This window comes from Rhinopithecus bieti, unplaced genomic scaffold (genome assembly GCF_001698545.2).
Source record: "Rhinopithecus bieti isolate Rb0 unplaced genomic scaffold, ASM169854v2 scaffold_13621, whole genome shotgun sequence".
NCBI lineage: Eukaryota > Metazoa > Chordata > Mammalia > Primates > Cercopithecidae > Rhinopithecus > Rhinopithecus bieti.
The window spans coordinates 291,456-310,641 of record NW_016807522.1 but is presented as its reverse complement, the minus strand read 5'-3'; the positions used below and the strand labels follow the sequence as shown (position 1 = coordinate 310,641).

The window sequence follows — 19,186 nt, the reverse complement described above, 5'->3', positions numbered from 1 at the left end:
GTCTCAAAAAAAAAAAAAAAAAAAAAGACAAAGTCTCAGAACTCTGTCACCCAGATTGGAGTGCAGTGGCATGATCATAGCTCACTGCAACCTCTGTCTCCCAGACTCAAGCGATTCTCCCACCTAAGCCTCCTAAGTAGCTAGGACTACAGGCATGTGCCACCATACCCAGCTAATTTGTTGTTATTGTTATTTATTTATTTTTTTCATAGAGATGTGGTTTCACCATATTGCCCAGGTTGGTCTCGAACTCCTGGACTCAAGCGATCTGCTGCCTCGGCCTCCCAAAGTGTTCTTCTGGGTTTTTAGCTCCCACAGAGCAACCTCTAACTTTGTGATACCAGCTCCTGCCTGGTGTCCCTAGCTGTGGATTCTGGTAACACCACTTGCTCCCTCTGTCCTTCAGGCCTAGGGGTGGAAGTGACTTCCTGCTGCTGCTCATCTCTGGTTTCCCTCCCTGCCCCAGATGTTCCTTCAGCCCATTTCCCACCTTTATACTAATCTCCCCGTATTCAATTCCTTCTGTTGAAGTACCCGGCAGGGGCTCCATTGCCTATCTGGAAACACCAGAAGTTCTAGGCTGTGGTTAACTTGCTGTTAACTTTTCTGCTCTCTTCTTTCTCAGGGACATAGGGAAGGGGCTGGGGGTCCCACACATGTGCATATAACTCACTCTTCATCGTCTTCACAGCCACCTTGAGGATGGAGTCGTCCTGGTTGAGCTGGCCTTCCATCACGGCTCCAAACTCTCCTGTGGGGGGCCAGAGGGAGACACTGACCTCAGATGGCCCGTAGGGACTGTATTTCCTATAGTTGGGTGGGAGTGTGGAAGTGCAGGATCTCAGAAGTTCAGAAGGATGTGTGTATGCTGCAGGGGGACTCACCTTCTCCCAGAGTCTTCCCCAGGGCCACCTTGTGCCGGTCCACCATCACATCCCGCAGCTTCTCCTTCAGCTCTTCACTGATGCCCAGGCTGTTCACTGCATGCAAGGTTGGGGTGGACAGAGCCATGGGGCAGGGCTGACATTCAGGTGACATTCACCCACCAGTAGGGATAGACCCATTATTGAAACACTGATATACTTCTGCACTGATTCAAAAATAACTACTGCCCTCAGCACCCGCCTCTTCCACCCCAGCTCCTCCTCTGGACCCCCTGAACCTTCTCTCAAAGGGAACTAAAGGCGTAAAGCCTGGCCACACTCTTGCTCCAGTGGGCACCCTGATGGGTCAGTGCCCTGCTGTACCAGTTGTTAAAAATATTTTTTTTGCCGGGCACAGTGGCTTACGCCTGTAATCCCAGCACTTTGGGAGGCAGAGGCAGGTGGATCACTTGAGTCCAGGAGTTCAAGACCAGCCTGGGCAACATGGCAAATCCCTGTCTCTACAAAAAAATACAAAAATTAGCCATGTGTAGTGGTACATGCTGTAGTCCCAGCTACTGGGGAGGCTGAGGCAGGAAAATTGCTTGAACCCAGGACACAGAGGTTGCAGTGAGCTGAGATCGCACCACTTCACTCCAGCCTGGGTGACAGAGCAAGACTCTGTCTCAAAAATAAAATAAAATAAAAATATTTATTTTGCCAGATGCAGTGGCTCATGCCTGTAATCCCAGCACTTTGGGAAGCTGAGGCCGGTGGATCACTTGAGTCCAGGATTTTAAGACCAGTCTGGGCAACATGGCGAATCCCCGTCTCTAGAAAAAATACAAAAGCTAGCCATGTGTGGTGGCACATGCCTGTAGTCCTAGCTACTCAGGAGGCTGAGGTTGGAGGATCACTTGAGCCCAGAGGTGGAGGTTGCAGTGAGCTGAGCTCATGCCACTGCACCCCAACCTGGGTGACAGAGCAAGACCCCATCTCAAATGACACACACATACACACAAATATTTCTTGCTATTGAAGTATAACCTGCACAAATTGTAAGTAAGCAACTCAGTGGATTTTCTTTTCTTTTTCTTTTCTTTAGATGGAGTTTCGTTCCTGTTGCCCAGGCTGGAGTGCAATGGCGCAATCTCGGCTCACCGCAACCTCCACCTCCCAGGTTCAAGCAATTCTCCTGCCTCAGCGTCCCGAGTAGCTGGGATTACAGGCATGTGCCACCACACCTGGCTAATTTTGTATTTTTAGTAGACAGAGAGTTTCTCCATGTTGGTCAGGCTGGTCTGGAACTCCCGAACTCAGGTGATCTGCCCATCTTGGCCTCCCAAAGTGCTGGGATTACAGGCGTGAGCCACCACGCCCGGCCAACTCAGTGGATTTTCACAAATCAAACACAAATGTGTAACTAGCACTCAGGACAAGAACAGAACATGACCTGCCCTCCTGGGGTAGCCACTTTCTTGATTTCTGTTACAATAGATTAGTTTTGAAATGTTATAAAAATGGAATCACATAGTATATTCTCTTTCGTGTCTGGCTTCTTTCACTCAACATGATGTCGATGAAATAGTTATAATCTAGTTATTGTTGGGTGTAATTGCAATTTATCCATTTTCATTGTTATATGATCATTCTCAAACAAATTGACATCAGGACACCTTTACATTGTTAGAATTATTGAGGACTAGAAAGAGCTTTTGTTTATGTGAGTTACATATATATATGTGTGTGTGTATATATATATATCTCAATATTTCTGTATTCAAAAATAAAACTAGCTGGGCACAGTGGTTCATGCTTGTAATCCCAGCAATTTGGGAGGCCAAGAAAGGAGGACCACTTCAGGCCAGGAGTTGGAGATCAGCATGGGCAACATAGCCAGACCCCATCTCTAAAAAAAAGAAAAATTTTTTTTGGAAACAGAGTCTCACTCTGTCACCTAGGCTAGAGTACAGTGGCACAATCTCAGCTCACTGCAACCTCTACCTCCTGGGTTCAAGTGATTCTCCTGCCTCACCCTCCCAAGCAGCTGGGATTACAGGTGTGTGCCACCACACCCGGCAAATTTTTTTTTTTTTTTTTTTTAATGTAGAGATGGGGTTTTGCCATGTTGCCCACGCTGGTTTCAAACTCCTGGGCCTGAAAAGAAAACCTATGAGGTTTATTTCATTTATTTTTTTTTTTTTTTTTTTTTATTTGAGAGAGAGAGTCTCACTCTGTTCTCCAGGCTGGAGTGCAGTGGTGCGATCTCAGCTCACTGCAACCTCTGCCTCCTGGGTTCAAGCGATTCTCTTTCCTCAGCCTCCCGAGTAGCTAGGATTATAGGCATGCACCACCACACCCAGCTAATTTTTGTATTTTAGTAGAAATGGGGTTTTACCATGTTGTCCAGGCTGGTCTCAAACTCCTGACCTCAAGCAATCTGCCCGCCTTGGCCTCCCAAAGTGGTGGGATTACAGGCGTGTGCCACCGCGCCCAGCCTGATAGATTTTTAAAACAAGAATATACAAGGTCCATCAGCTGTCAGAGTGATGGATGACATCATCCCACATCAGGGAGCCTCTGGAAAACTGCACTGAATGCTCGTGAGAGAATGAGAAAGCAGAAGAGCAAATAATGTCTTGGTAATAGTATGAAAATAGATTTGACCTTATGGGCCCCCTGCAAAGGTCTCGGGGACCACAGGGGACCAGGCTCACACCCTGAGAATGGCTGCTGTATGTTACTCAGTTAAATCACTGGAACATCGTTGCTTCTTCCTTCTCTTCTTAAGTAAATGTCTTTCCCAGCCCTTTCCAAACATCCCCCTGGGGCCCTGGCGGCTTTCTCGTTGTGTGCTAGGAAGAGACCCAGCTCTTCCATTTTCTTTCTGAATTTCTGTTTCCCTAACTGAAAGATGAGCTCCTTTTTTTTTTTTTTGAGACAGAGCCTTGCTCTATCACCCAGGCTGGAGTGCAGTGGCCCGATCTTGGCTCACTGCAACCTCTGCCTCCCAGGTTCAAGCAATTCTCCTGCCTCAGCCTCCCAAGCAGCTGGGACTACAGGCGTGCACCACCACACCTGGCTAATTTTCGATGGGGTTTCACCATGTTGGTCAGACTGATCTTGAACTCCTGACCCTGTGATCTGTCCGCCTCGGCCTCCCAAAGTGCTGGGATTACAGGCGTGAGTCACCATGCCTCGCCTGAGATTCTTTTTTTTTTTTTTTTTCTGAGACAGAGTCTCTATCGCCCAGGCTGGAGTGCAGTGGCACCATCTCGGCTCACTGCAACCTCCACCTTCTGGATTCAAGTGATTCTCCTGCCTCAGCCTCCCAAGTAGCTGGGATTACAGATGTGCACCACCACGTCTGGCTAATTTTTGTATTTTTAGTAGAGACAGGGTCTTGCCATGCTGGCCAGGCTGGTCTCGAACTCCTGACCTCAAGTGCCTGCCCGCCTAGACCTACCAAAATGCTGGGATTACAGGCATGAGCCACTGCACCTGGCCGAAAGAAGAGATTTGACTGGGCCTCTGAGATCCCCTCCTTAGCTGAGACCTTCCATGACTTTCCAGTCTTCTAATGGAGAGTCTATAGTTCTAAGATTTTATTATTTCAAAAATATAAGGGTATAGAGTATATGCATATAACTTTTCAGGCCAAGATCGATTCTATCTCTCTACCAATCTATAATTCCAAGAGGTAGTAGAGTGTGGCAGTTAAGAGTATAGACTTCAGGCTGGGCGCGGTGGCTCACGCCTGTAATCCCAGCACTTTGGGAGGCCAAGGCGGGTGGATCATGGGGTCAGGAGTTCAAGACCAGCCTGGCAAATATGGTGAAACCCTGTCTCTACTAAATGTACAAAAATTAGCCAGGTGTTTTGGCGTGTGCCTATAGTCGAGGCTACTCGGGAGGCTGAGGCAGGAGAGTCACTTGAATCCAGGAGGCGGAGGTTGCAGTGAGCCGAGATCATGCCACTGTACTCCAGCCTAGGTGACAGAACAAGATTCTGTCTAAAAAAAAAAAGTATAGGCCGGGCGCGGTGGCTCAAGCCTGTAATCCCAGCACTTTGGGAGGCCGAGACGGGCGGATCACGAGGTCAGGAGATTGAGACCATCCTGGCTAACACGGTGAAACCCCGTCTCTACTAAAATACAAAACTAGCCGGGCGAGGTGGCGGGCGCCTGTAGTCCCAGCTACTCGGGAGGCTGAGGCAGGAGAATGGCGTAAACCCGGGAGGCGGAGCTTGCAGTGAGCTGAGATCTGGCCACTGCACTCCAGTCCGGGCGACAGGGCGAGACTCCGCCTCAAAAAAAAAAAAATAATAAAGACTTCAGAGCAAAAGTGCCTGGGTTCAAATCCCAGCTATCCAATTTACAAGCTGTGTGGCCTTGGGCAAGTGACTTAACCACTCTACTCCACAGCTGCCTCATCTGTGAAGTGAAGGTGATAAGAAACCCACCTCCAGCTAGGCATGGTGGCTCACGCCTCTTCTCCCAGCACTTTGGGAGGCCAAGGCAGGTTGATCACTTGAGACCAGGAATTCCAAGAACAGCCTGGCCAACAAAGACGGGGTTAGTAAAACCCCATCTTTACTAAAAATGCAAAAATTAGCCAGGCGTGGTGCCATGCGCCTGTAATCCCAGCTACTCGGGAGGCTGAGGCATGAGAATTGCTTGAACCCAGGAGGTGGAGGTTGCAGTGAACTGAGATTGAGATTGTGTCACTGTGCTCCAGCCTAGGTGACAGAGCGAGACTCTGTCTCAAAAAAAAAAAAGAAAAAGAAAAAAGAAACTCGTGTCCTTGGGTTGCTCTGAGGGTTAAATGATACGTGTAGAATGCTTAGAATGGAGCCTGCCACGTAGGTAGTGCTAGGGTTCCCTGTGATTATTATCACATCATCACCATCTAATCTCAACATTATTTCATCATCATCATTTTCTTCTTGATTGTCATTATCTTCATCATTATCATCATCATTACATCTTCTAAGATCCAATGGCTCTGAGGTTTGGTGTTTCTTTTCTTTCATTTATTTATTTTTTTTCTTTCTTGAGACAGGGTCTTGCTCTGTCACCCAGGCTGGAGTGCAGTGGTGTGATCACGGCTTACTGCAGCCTTAACCTCCCTGGGCTCAGGTGATCCTCCTACCTCAGCCTCCCGAGTATCTGGGACTATAAGGGAATGCCACCATACCTGGCTAATTTTTTTTTTTTTTGTAGAGACAGGGTTTCGCCATGCTGTCCAGGCTGGTCTCGAACTCCTGGGCTCAAGTGATCCTCCCACCTCAGCCCCGCAAAGTGCTAGGATTACAGGCATGAGCCACCACACCTAGCCTTGGTGTTTCTAAGATTTACTGTGTCTAAGATTCTATTCCTTGAAAGTTCTTTGTGGTTCCACAAATCTGTTATTTCTGGGGTCTGTGATTCTGACATGCTAGTATCCCAAGGCCTTCAGAAACTTTTGGCTGACACATCTATAGAAGCCCAGCGGTCAGATTCTCTATAGCCTTTAGCTCCAGGCCAGGGCAGTGGGGCATAGGGTTCACTTACAGGTAGCTTCAGTGGTCCGGCGACTGTAGGACTTGCGCACGCGGTACCTGACTACCAGTTCACCTCTTTCCACTGTTGGCTCGAACACTTCTCTGGGGGGGAGGGGCGGGGGAGTAGGTGAGGGCAGGGAAAAACCATGTGGAACCCCCTCCTCAACCAGCAGTTGAGCAAGTACCATCTCAGCCTCAAGCCCTGCCTGCCCTCTCTGCTAGCATTTGCTGAGCATGTCTTGGACAGCTACCTTCTGCCTTCCATTCACTCCACACACCCCCTTGCCCTCATTCTTTTTTTGGAAACAGGGTCTCACTCTGTCACCCAGGCTGGAGTGCAGTGGTATGATCTCAGCTCACTGTACCCTCCATCTCCCGGGTTCAAGTGATTTCTGTGCCTCAGCCTCCCAAGTAGCTGGGACCACAGGCATGTGCCACCACATCTCGCTAATTTTTGTATTTTTTAGTAGAGACAGGATTTCGCCATGTTGGCCAGGCTGGTCTCAAACTCCTGACCTCAAGTGATCCACCCGCTTCAGCCTCCCAAAGTGCTGGGATTACAGGTGTGAGCCACCACGCTTGGCTTCCGTTGCCCTCATTCCAATTCTTGGTCATCACTCCTCCTGCACCAGCCTCCTCACTGGCCTCCCTGCCTCCAGCCTCTCCATCCCAGGCCACACAGCCTCCCTATGTGGTTCCAACTTACCCATAACGGGTCTCCTTCTTTCGCCGGTGGACAAGGAAGAGAGCCAAGATGAGGACACAGGCAGCGGCCACGACTGCTCCTAGCAGTACATACCACCAGGGCCACGAGAAGGCAGGAGCTGAAGGTTCCCTTCACTAATCGGGGCGTACGAGAACAGGTCATGGATGAGGCCTTGGATCCAGCTCTCTGGGACCCAAAGGGGTGATGTTGGAGGGAGGCAGAAGGCCTCGGTAAAGATGTGCACATACTTGATGTGGTGTGTGATGGATGCATTCACATATCTGAATAGGCTGGGCTGGACAGGGTATGCAATGGATGTGATACAAGTGCATGTTAAGGCAGGAGTGTGTGAAAGTTGTAGGATGGGTGAGTTAAGAGTGGGATGGAGGCCAGGTGCAGTGGCTCACGCCTGTTATCCCAACACTTTGGGAGGCCAAGGCGGGCGGGTTACTTGAGGCGAGGAGTTCAAGACCAGCCTAGCAGACATGGTGAAACCCTGTCTCTACTTAAAAGGTATATATATATACAAAAATTAGCTGGGGTGGTGGTGCACACCTGTAATCCCAGCTACTTGGAAACTGAGGCAGGAGAATCGCTTGAATCTGGGAGGCAGAGGTTGCAGTGAGCCGAGATCGCGCCACTGCACTCCAGCCTGGGTGACAGAGTGAGACTCCATCTCAAAAAAAAAAAAAGAGTGCCAGTATAGCTCAGTTGGTAGAGCATCAGACTTTTAACCTGGTGGTCCAGGGTTCAAGTCCCTGTTTGGGTGTTTGTAGTTTTCCTTACTTTAAGCTACCAAATATTACCCCATCAAGATCCAAAAAAAACAGAAGTGTGGAATGAATATTTGAGGAGTGTGCATTGAATGTGGAATGGGAGAGAGAGATGTGTGGAACGGGTTATGAGTGTGCTAGGAGGGCTAGATGAACATGAGATGGGTGTGGAGAAATCTCAAGTAGCATAGGTTAGTGTGAGAAATGTGATGATTGTGCAATGAGGGTGGACTAGAGTGTAGATAAACAGGTGAGTGGGGAAGGAGATCCTTGCAGTGTAGGATGGTGCATGAAGCGTGTGCACGGAGGGCGAGGCTGGTGAATGAAGGACTAAGGAATATCTTTTGAGGAGAATGCAATGACTACAAAAGGATTTTCTTTCTCTCTTTTTTTTTCTGTTGTTTGTTTTTTTTTCCGAGACAGGGTCTCATTTTTTCACCCAGGCTGGAGTGCAGTGGCCCGATCTCAGCTCATTGCAACCTCTGCCTCCCAGTTTCAAGCAAATCTCCTGCCTCAGCTTCCAAGTAGCTGGGATTACAGGTGTGCACCACCATGCTCGGCTAATTTTTGTATTATTTTTTTGGTAGAGACAGGATTTCACCATGTCTCCTGAGTAGCTGGGACTGCAGGTCTGTGCCACTTGGCTAATTTTTTTTTTCTTTTCTTTCTTTCTTTTTTTTTTCTTTTTTTTTTTTTATTTGAGACAGACTCTTGCTCTATTGCCCAGGCTGGAGTGCAGTGGCATGATCTTGGCTCACTGTAACCTCCGCCTCCCAGGTTCAAGCAATTCTTGTGCCTCAGCCTCCCGAGTAGCTGGGATTACAGGCTTGCACCACGCCCAGCTAATTTTTGTATTTTTAGTAGAGATGGGTTTTCGCCATGCTGGCCAGGCTGGTCTTGAACTCCTGACCTCAGGTGATCCACCTGTCTCAGGCCTCCCAAAGTGCTGGGATTACAGGCGTGAGCCACTGCACCCGGCCACAAGGGTTTCCATAAAGCAAGGAATGAGGGTGAAATAAATATCCAAAGGGGTATGGTAAGCATATACAGGGTTGAATGGCTGCTGGAAAAGTTGGGGGTGTGTGAAGTGGGAAGAATATTCATGAAGTCTTAGATACAAGGAGTGAGCAAGGAACTTTAAGGATGTAATTGCAGTGTGACAGAAGTGTGCAGTGAGCATGCAAAAGATGTGAGAAGGGCAGATGAGGAGTATGGGGTGCACAGAAAGGGGGTGTAAAAAGGGCAGGGGTGGAATGGAGTGTGTAAGAAATAAAGATCGTTATGTGCTGAGTGTGCAAGGGGTTCAGGCTGAGTGTGCAGAGAGTGAGATGGGTTGGGATTAGTGAAGGGTGAGGGAATGATGTCAATGGAGTGTGGGGTAAGCATGCAAGGAGAATCGGGTTGGGAAAGTTGTGGACAATGTTTTTCAGTGTTTGCAATGTGGAAGGTATGGTAAGTGTGTACAAGGTGTGCAGAGTTTTTTTTTTTTTTTTTTTTTTTTTTTTGTGACGGAGTCTCGCTCTGTCGCCCAGGCTGGAGTGCAGTGGCCGGATCTCAGCTCACTGCAAGCTCCGCTTCCCGGGCTCACGCCATTCTCCTGCCTCAGCCTCCCGAGTAGCTGGGACTACAGGCGCCTGCCACCTCACCTGGCTAGTTTTTTGTAGTTTTTAGTAGAGACAGGGTTTCACTATGTTAGCCAGGATGGTCTTGATCTCCTGACCTTGTGATCCGCCCATCTCGGCCTCCCAAAGTGCTGGGATTACAGGCTTGAGCCACCGCGCCCGGCCGAGTTTGTGAATGAGAAGTGTGGTTGTGCAGTGGGCCTTGGGAGTCATGTGGGAGGAATGGATTATAATGGGATGTATGTGAAAGGAGGGTGGAACGAGCTTGGAAAGGATATGTGAAGAAATGTAGGAAGGGATGTGAGGAGTATTGAAGGCTAGTGGGTTGAGTTACAAGAGTGGGCTGTAATAGTGCCCAGAGGAGACAATGAGTGTAGGAGGAATGTTTGAGAATTGTTAGAGAAATATTTGAAAGGGATGGATGTGAGGATGATACCTCATTCCTCCATCCATCCACCTTTCTTCCCATCCATTCATCCATTCATCCACTCACAAATCCATCCATCTGTCCATCCATCCATTTATCCAACCATCCATCCATCCACCCATCTACCCATTCATGTATCCACTCACCACCCAGTCATCTCTTATTTATCCACCTATCCACCCCATCTATTAATCCATTGACCCACCCACCCATCCACCCTCTATATATCCATCCATCCATCCACCCATCCATCTACCCATCCATTTATCCACTCACCATCCAGTCATTTATCTGTTCACCCACCTATCCACCCTCTATTCATCCATTGACCCACCCACCCATCCACCCTCCATATATCCATCCATCCATTTGTTCATCCATCCACCCACCCACCTGTCATTCCCTGAATACCTACAATGTGCTATGCTAGGCCATTATAGGCACCTCCATCAAGGACCACACAAACTCAAGAAGTAGGTTAGAGTGATGAGTTCGAGAAACGCGAAAGGCATGTGCAATGAGTATGTATGGTGACAGCACCCCCAATAGGTGCTGAGGGGAGGGAGGGAGGAGATGGGGTGTGGAAGCCCTTACCCAGCTGGTGGACTGGCTGTGCTTGCCCTGTGAGAAGAAAGGACAGAGGAGACGTGCTCAGAGAGGACAAGACTGGCGTGGCACGGGTAAGGGAGTGAGGGTGTGGCACGGGTAAAGGAGTGAGGCCATGGCATGGGTAAGGGAGTGAGGGCGGCTCTCAGTAAGGCTCGGGGTAGGAACAGGGCCTAGGTTGCAGTAACTCTGAAAGGTACAGGAAGTAAGTCAGGACTGTCAGGGAGAAATAGGGTTAAAGCAGATTGGGCATGGCTTTGGACTTACCTGGGCGCCAGGCCTCCAGGGGTACTGGGAGGCTCCAGGGTCCATCCCCAGCAGCAGTGTAGGCTGCCACACACACTGTCAGATTGGACACAGACCCGTCCCCCTGCAGCTCCAGGGTCACCTCTTGCCTTAGCCCTATGTCCATTAGCACCTAGGGGGTCCAGAAGTGGCATCAGGGTAGAGCCTCACCCCCCCAGCTGTTAAGCCTTCACTCTTGGGCTCAATGCCCCATCTCTTTCTCAAAGCCCTCTCCCCATCCTCCAACTCCGCATCTTTCCTTGTCCTTCCCTTCATCTCTCATCCTCATCCTTTAACCTGTATCCCTCCATCCCCTTCTAGCTTCCCTTTCCATCCTCTCTTCCTACGTCAAGGTATTGCTAGCCCTGATAGCAGTGCCTTTGTGCAAATTGGGAAAAGGTACCCCTTCCCCAAGGTGCTATACAACTATCTGCTGTGAAATAGTTATAGTAAATACGAGTCTGCTGAAATGCTTTTGCAGTGGCTCAAAAACAGCCATTCCCCATGTCCTCCCCTAGACCCCCTTATTCTCCCCAGAATGTGAATGTGAACCTTCCCTGAACGTGCCCCTCTAGGCGTAGAGCAATTGCGTACTACCCAACTTGCACAACCGTCCATGTCTGCCCTGATATCTTCTCCTCCCTGTCTCCCTCCTCCCCCAGCCACTCCACTCCAATCCCACCAGCAGCACCCACCTCTGGGGTGTCCTGGCCTTGATACGCCAGCCGGTACCCTAACAGGGTACCCTGCAGGGGCGCCCGGGGCTCCTGCCAATGCACGAAGGCCTGGCTCCCATTCCGCGTGGCACTAATGTTCTCAGGGGGGCCCAGGGGCACTAGAGGACAGGGAAGAGGGGAAGCTGGCACCCCCACCTCTTCCTGACCCCCTCCCCTGTTCCCAGGAAATGGGTGCAGGGTGCCAAGGGCACGCATGTGGGCAACTCGTGGAGGCCTCCCATGAGCGGAAGCACAGGGGAGAGAAGGGCTGGGAGAGAGGCCAGTGGGCAGTGCTGCTGAGGGGTCAGAGATTGGACGGGAAGGAGATTGAGGCCATGAGGGGTAAAGGGGTGAAAGGGGACAATGGGGTGGCACTGATGTAAGCAAAGTCCAGTGGGGTAGTCGTGACATCTCCCTCCCCAGCCCTTCTTACCTCCCTCCGGCGTCGCCACAGGAAGCCAGTGTGTCCAGGATGAGGGGCCCTGGCTGCTGGTGCATGCCACACGGATGTGATAAGGGGTGTGAGGATGGAGGCTGCCCAGCCGAAGCTGGTGGGGGGGCACAGATGCTTGCAAGGTGAGGGGCTCCTCTGGGGGGTCTGGTTCTCCTGCCTGGATGCCCACCCCATCGTCTGACAGCACAGCCTGGGGAGAGGGAAGGGTGTGAGGACAGAACAACCAAGCAATCACACAAGATGGTCACACAGCTCCCAGTGGTGGTGGTTCTAGTGTGACTACACAACTTTGCAAGGGTGTGTGTGTGTGTGTGTGTTGCAGCACCATGCTAGGATAACATGGGCATCTGGATTTGCAAACCAAGGAGATCATTTGGTTGTATATGACGCGGTTCTATCACCACTTCCAAAAGCCACCTCTGGCAAGACTCTTCCCTCTCTGAGCCTCGGTTTTCTCCTTGGGCAAATGGGGCCTTAGGGGATCAAATGCCTTATAGGATTGTTTAAAGATTAAATGTAGTTATGCCCAAAGGATGCCACAGTGCATGGCGGGTGGTCAGCACCGATAATAATGATGCATAGTGTGATGACAATAATAATGCAAATAAACTGGGCACAGTGGCTCCCGCCTGTAATCCCAGCACTTTGGGAGCCCGAGGTGGGCGATAACTTGAGGTTAGGAGTTCGAGACCAGCCTGGCCAATGTGGTGAAACCCCGTCTCTTCCAAAAATATAAAAAATTAGCCGGGTGTGGTGGTGCTCGCCTGTAATTCCAGCTACTCAAGAGGCTGAGATAGGAGAATCCCTTGAACCTGGGAGGCAGAGGTCGCAGTGAGCTGAGATCACGTCACTGCACTCCACCCTGGGTAACAGAGCAAGACTCTGTCTCAAATAATAATAATAATAATAAAAGCATGATATTGTGAGATCCCATTTATATGACATTATACTACAGGCAAAAGCGTTGTTCTAGAAGCAGAAGTGTGGTCATCTCTGGGGCCTGAGGGAGCCTTCTTGGGGACTGGAAGGGTCTGTGTCTTGATTTGGATGGTAGTTACATGGTGAATATGTGTATTACACAATCGCAAGGGTGTCCAATCTTTTGACTTTCCTGGACTATAGTGGAAGAATTGTCTTGGGCCACACATAAAATACACTAACACTAACGATAGCTGATAAGTTAAAAAAAAAATCACAAACAAATCTCATAATGTTTTAAGAAAGTTTATGAATGTGTGTTGGGCCGCATTCAAAGTCATCCTGGGTCACATGTGTTAGACGAGCTTGATCTAGATGTACACTGAAGATTATGCATGTCATACGTCTCATTTCTTTTTCTTTACTTTTTTTTTGGGGAGGGGGACGGAGTATTGCTCTGTTGCCCAGGCTGGAGTGCAGTGGCGAGATCTTGGCTCACTGCAACCTCCGTCTCCCAAGTTCAAGCAATTCTCCTGCCTCAGCCTCCCAAGTAGCTGGGACTACACGCACCACCATGCCCGACTAATTGCTGTATTTTCAGTAGAGACAGGGTTTCACCATGTTGGTCAGGCTGGTCTCAAACTCCTGACCTCAAGCAATCCGCCCGCCTCAGCCTCTCAAAGTGCTGGGATTACAGGCGTGAGCCACCACGCTTGGCTAATTTTTTTTTTTTTTTTAGACGGAGTCTTGCTCTGTCACTCAGGGTGGAGTGCAGTGGCACGATCTCAGCTCACTGCAACCTCCACCTCCCAAGCTCAAGCAATTCTCCTGCTTCAGCGTCTCGAGTAGCTGGGGCTACAGTAATGCACCACCATGCCTGGTTAACTTTTTTGTATTTTTAGTAGAGACGAGGTTTCACCATATTGGTCAGGCTGGTCTCGAACTCCTGATCTCAAGTGATCCGCCCGCCTCGGCCTCCCAAAGGGGCTGGGATTACAGGCGTGAGCGACCACACCCAGCTTTATTTGCATTCTGTGTAGAGAAAGCATTTCACCATGTTGCCCAGGCTGGTCTCAAACTCCTGACCTCAGGTAATCCACCCGCCTCAGCCTCCCAAAGTGCTGGGATTACAGGCGTGAGCCACTGTGCCTGTCATGTCATATATTATCTTAATTAAAAAAGAAAAACACGTCGAACATTTACTGAGTGCCATTCTTAGCCCTTGACAAATCTGAATTCATTTGGCCCTCACATCAACCCTGTTGTTCTGTGGTAAGCATTATGCTTATTCCCACTGTACAGATGACAACACTGAGGCCCAGAGAGATAGAATCACTTGCTCAAGGTCATCGTTTGTCACTGATGAAGCTGGGACCTGAACCCCATCCTGTCCCCATAGTCTTCACTCTACTGGCGGTAAGAATATCAATAATTGTAACAATACCTCTTATCTGTGCACAGAGGCAGTTTAGCCTAGTGCTGAGGAGTACGGGTGCTGCATCTGGGGCTCAAATCCAGGCTCTACCATTCCCTAGCTGTGTGCCTCAGTCTTCTCATCTGTAAAATGGGATGACAGTGGCTCCCTACCTCACGGGGTTGACTGAATTGGGGCACATAAGCATTTAGAAGACTGCTTGTGCATACGGAGTGACATTTATTATTTTATTTATTTATTTATTTATTTATTTATTTATTCATTTATTTATTTGAGATGGAGTTTCACTCTTGTTGCCCAGGCTGGAGTGCAATGGCGTAATCTCAGCTCACCACAACCTCCGCCTCCCAGGTTCAAGTGATTCTCCTGCCTCAGCCTCCTGAGTAGCTAGGATTACAGGCGTGCACCACCACGCCCGGCTAATTCTGTATTTTTAGTAGAGACAGGGTTTCTCCATGTTGGTCAGGCTGGTCTCAAACTCCCAACCTCAGATGATCTGCCCACCTCAGCCTCCCAAAGTGCTGGGATTACAGGCATGAGCCACTGCGCCCGGCCTGTCACTTATTATTTTATGTGTGTTTCCTGGTAACAAGTGTCAAGCTCTGCATAGCAGCACAAGTTCCCATACCTATTCTGCCCCAGGAATGGCACACCCAGGGTGGAGAGGGCCAACGCTGGTGTACACATCCGTATAGCCCTGCCACATGGAACCACAAAACCCCCATAACCACACAACTCAAAGCCATGCACCTCAGGAATGCTGCAGCCAACGACTTCCCCTTCACCCTGGAGACCCCAGCCATATAGCCACACAGGATGTCAGGAAGGAGTTTACTGCCACAGGGTGTGGGCTCTAAAGCCAGATTCCTTGGATCTAAGTCCTGGGTTGGATGCTGTTTGCTGTGTGATCTAGAGTGAGTGTCTTAACTTCTCTGAGTCTCAGTGTCTGTCTCTGGAAAATGGGCATCACAGTTCCTACTTGTCAGGGTATAAGGTTTAATGACATGATGCATATAAACTGCTTTGCACGTTATAATTATCAACAGCTAACATTTCTCTTTCTTTCTTTCTTTCTTTCTTTCTTTCTTTCTTTCTTTCTTTCTTTCTTTCTTTCTTTCTTTTTAGGCAGGGTCTCACTCTGTCACACAAGCTGGAGTGCAGTGGTGCAATGACAGCTCCACCTAATTTTTTAATTATTTGGAGAGATGGGGTTTCACCATGTTGGCCAGGCAGGTCTCAAACTCCTGGGCTCAAACGATCCACCTGCCTCGGCCTCCCAAAGGGCTGGTATTACAGGTGTGAGCCATGGCACCCAGCCTAGCAAACATTTCTTGAGTGCAAAATATGTACCAAGCTCCCTGTCAAGCACATTCCTGGATGAACTCATTGACTTTGCACTACCACCCTATGGGGTCAATTTCTTTTCTCATCCCCATTGTACAGACAGGGAAGCCAAGGCCCAGAGAGGTTCAGCAACTTGCCCAAAGTCACACAGCCCCCATGTGGGGAGACGACACCACCATGAGACCTGGGGAGGACTAGGGGGCAGATGGTGGGTACAAGGAGGGGGTGAGGCTGTCACCATGCCTGCTCTCTGACCCGCAGTGACAAACAGGAAGAGGAACCTCTACCAGGACAGAGGGGAGATGGGTACAGACAGTTGGTCTCCCCATGCCTGCTCCCACTTCTCTTTTCCCTGGGACGGCTGTGACCCTCCCACTGGAACTCTTCAGCCCTAGCCCGCATGCAGCAGGAAGTGAGACCTGGAGAGGGAAGAGCACACACTTCTGCTTTCCTGGGAACACTTGGTGGATGTGGGCAGGGGTGCAGCTGATGCCTGACCTGGCATTTGAGGTCTCCCGAATCCGGCTGGCCTCTGGGATTGAATCTCAGCTTAGGCTTTCTAGCCCCAGGGAGGGGTGGAGGGTAGGGAAAGGTCACTTCCCCTCTCTGGGCCTCAGTTCCTTACCTTGAAAAAGGGAAGATTAATAGCCACTATTTTTTTTTTTTTTTTTTTTTGAGACTGAGTCTCACTCTGTCACCCAGGCTGGAGAGCAGACGTTCAATCATGCCTCACTGCAGTCCTGACTGTCAGGCTCAGACAATTGTCCCACTTCCGCCTCCCGAGTAGCTGGGACTACAGGTGCGTGCTACCACGCTCAGCTAATTTTTTTGAATTTTTTGTACAGACATGCCTCAGCCCCACAAAGTTCTGGGATTACAGGCGTGAGCTATCATGCCCAGCCAGCAGCCACTATTTTCTAGGTTTAAAATGACAAGCAGATGGGGTTGTGCTCAGGGCATGTAAGTATAAGACAGTTCCTGTTTAATCAAGCCCTGACTCTAAACATTTTCTCAGGGCCCAGCATGGTGGCTCACGCCTGTAATCCCAACACTTTGGGAGGCCGAGGTGGGCGGATCACTTGAGGTCAGGAGTTTGAGACCAGCCTGGCCAACATGGCGAAACCCTGTCTCTACTAAAAATACAAAAATTAGCTGGGCATGGTAGCAGGCACCTGTAATGCCACCTACTTAGGAGACTGAGGCAGGAGAATTGCTTGAACCCAGGAGGTGGAGGTTGCAATAAGCTGTGATCATGCCATAGCACTCTAGTCTGGGTGACAGAGCGAGACTCTGTCTCAAAAAAAAAAAAAAAGACAAGAAAAGAAAAGAAAAAAACAAAAATCAGTTTATAAGGAGGTTAGGAGCGTGACATGGGTTTGCTATGACCTTGGACAAGCTAGTTAACCAATCTGAGCCTTAGTTTCTTCATCTGGAAAATGGGTGTATCCATAGACCCTCCTTCACAAACACATGAAGAGGTGTGCGTAAAACTTTAATGCAAGGCCTAGTGCACAGCGGACACTCAGTAGAAGTTGGTCATTCTTCATTACTGTCATCTACCATCATAGGCACTGTCCACCCCCCATCTCCAACATTCTAATCTCAGAGAACTTCAGACCAGAATTCGGCCTTATATTTACAGATCTGTCAGTTTGGTTTTGGTTTTGGTTTTCTTCTTTCTGTCTTTCTTTTTTTTTTTTTTGAGATGGAAGTTCGCTCTTGTTACCCAAGCTGGAGTGCAATGGCACGATCTCAGCTCACTGCAACCTCTGCCTCCCAGGTTCAAGCGATTCTCCTGCCTCAGCCTCCCAAGTAGCTGGGATTACAGATGTGTGCCACCACACCTGGCTAATTTTTTGTAGTTTTAGTAGAAATGGGGTTTCATCATGTTAGCCAGGCTGGTCTCGAACTCCTGACCTCAGGTGATCCACCCGCCTTGGCCTCCCAAAGTGCTGGGGTTACAGGTGTAAGCCACCACACCTGGCCTGGTTTTAGTTTTCTTACTCTAGGAGCAACTTGAGGGCAGAGTCTGGGTCTAGCTCATCTGGGTTGTAATATATCCTTCTAGCAAATATTCCCTACTGTATGTCTGGTCCTGTGCTGGGCAAGAATGAGGAGCCAGTGGTGACTGGGACAGCTCCAGCCCTGCCCATCAGAGCTTATGTTCCAGTAGGGGACAGACCCATCCCTGGACAGTGACCACATAGAGTAGCCAGGGCTGGGATGGGAGAAGTGGAGGGTTCTGTGTACCCAGTGGTGACAGAAATGGCTCCAGACCCTGCTGTCTCAGGGCTCCCACTCTGGCTAGAGTTAATATCACTAATACTGAAAATAATTTAAACAGCTGATCATTTTCATTTTGTTAAATTTGTTTTTTGGTTTTAAGACAGAGTCTCACTCTGTCACCCAGGTTGGAGAGCAGTGGCGTGATCTTGGCTCACTGCAACTTCCACTCACTGCAAACTCCGTCTCCCAGCTTCAAACAATTCTCCTGTCTCATCCCCCTGAGTAGCTGGGACTACCAGCCCATGCCACCAGGCCCAGCTAATTTTTGTATTTTCAGTAGAGATGTGGTTTCGCTATGTTGGCCAGGCCGGTCTCTAACTCCTGACCTCAAGTGATCCGCACACCACGGCCTCCCAAAGTGCTGGGATTATAGGCATGAGCCACCGTGCCTGGCCAATTTTGTTAAGTTTGTTTCCTATGTTCGATATACCATTTTAAGTTGGTAATTTGCATTCACTCATTGAATTTTCACACTAAGCATTCCAGGTAGGCACTACCATTATGTCCATTTTATAGATGAGAGAACTGAGCCCCAGAGAGGTTAAGCCTCCTACTCAAGCTCACACAGCCAGAAGGTGGTGGAGCTAGGATTCGAACCCAGGACATCTGCTTAACCCCCCAGGCTCTACTGCTTCTCAACAGTGGCAGAGAAGTGGCGGATTCCCAGGGAGAGGATGAGGGTTGTGGATGTGGGTGGAAGGAGGCCTGAGACTGAAATGAACCTAGTTTGGGCATCTCACCTGCAGGGTGCAGTGGGTCAGGGGGTAGATGCCACTCAGGCCTGGAGTCCAAGCCACCTCCAGCTCCGTGGGTTGGCGGGAGACCAGATGGAGGTTACGGGGCTGCTGGGGGAGTACTGTGGACAAACAGGAGGGATTGACCCTGGGGAGCCTTTGCTCAAAGCTCCCTACCCTGCTCTCTGCCCCCACTCTGACCCCAGACCCAAGCCCTACCCTCTGATGCCCAGCTCCCCACCTCCCAACCCTGTCACCTTTGATGGTGGCCGTGCGGGATGTGGTGACCCCCTTGGCGTTATGGGCTTCGCAGGAGAAAGAGGATGTCTTGTTCAGCCCTAGGGAGTCACATGAGGGAAGGGCCCAGTATCAGAGAGGGGCAGGAAGGGCTCCCGGGCCATGCCGGGCCACTCCTACCATGGCCTGCCTGACCAGGGTCAGTGCAGCCCACACAGGCACTTGCCTGAAGGGAGAGT

At 49.7% G+C, this 19,186-nt stretch overlaps 1 protein-coding gene and 1 non-coding gene across 2 annotated transcripts in view; one reads left to right on the top strand and one right to left on the bottom strand.

Annotated features, from left to right (window-relative positions):
• The window catches only part of AXL (AXL receptor tyrosine kinase), a 45,944-nt gene that overhangs the window by 13,643 nt on the left and 13,115 nt on the right, over window positions 1-19,186 (bottom strand). Inside the window, exons 5-13 of the mRNA XM_017882689.1 lie at window positions 18,968-19,048; window positions 18,717-18,832; window positions 11,973-12,183; window positions 11,519-11,658; window positions 10,802-10,956; window positions 7,111-7,239; window positions 6,415-6,506; window positions 885-980; window positions 674-751 (exon numbers count right to left, since the gene is read on the bottom strand). Coding sequence (XP_017738178.1) covers window positions 674-751; window positions 885-980; window positions 6,415-6,506; window positions 7,111-7,239; window positions 10,802-10,956; window positions 11,519-11,658; window positions 11,973-12,183; window positions 18,717-18,832; window positions 18,968-19,048 — 1,098 coding nt within the window. The remainder of the gene's footprint in view (window positions 1-673; window positions 752-884; window positions 981-6,414; window positions 6,507-7,110; window positions 7,240-10,801; window positions 10,957-11,518; window positions 11,659-11,972; window positions 12,184-18,716; window positions 18,833-18,967; window positions 19,049-19,186) is intronic.
• Window positions 7,807-7,879, top strand: TRNAK-UUU (transfer RNA lysine (anticodon UUU)). Its single transcript has one exon. It is a non-coding gene; the product is annotated as a tRNA-Lys (tRNA).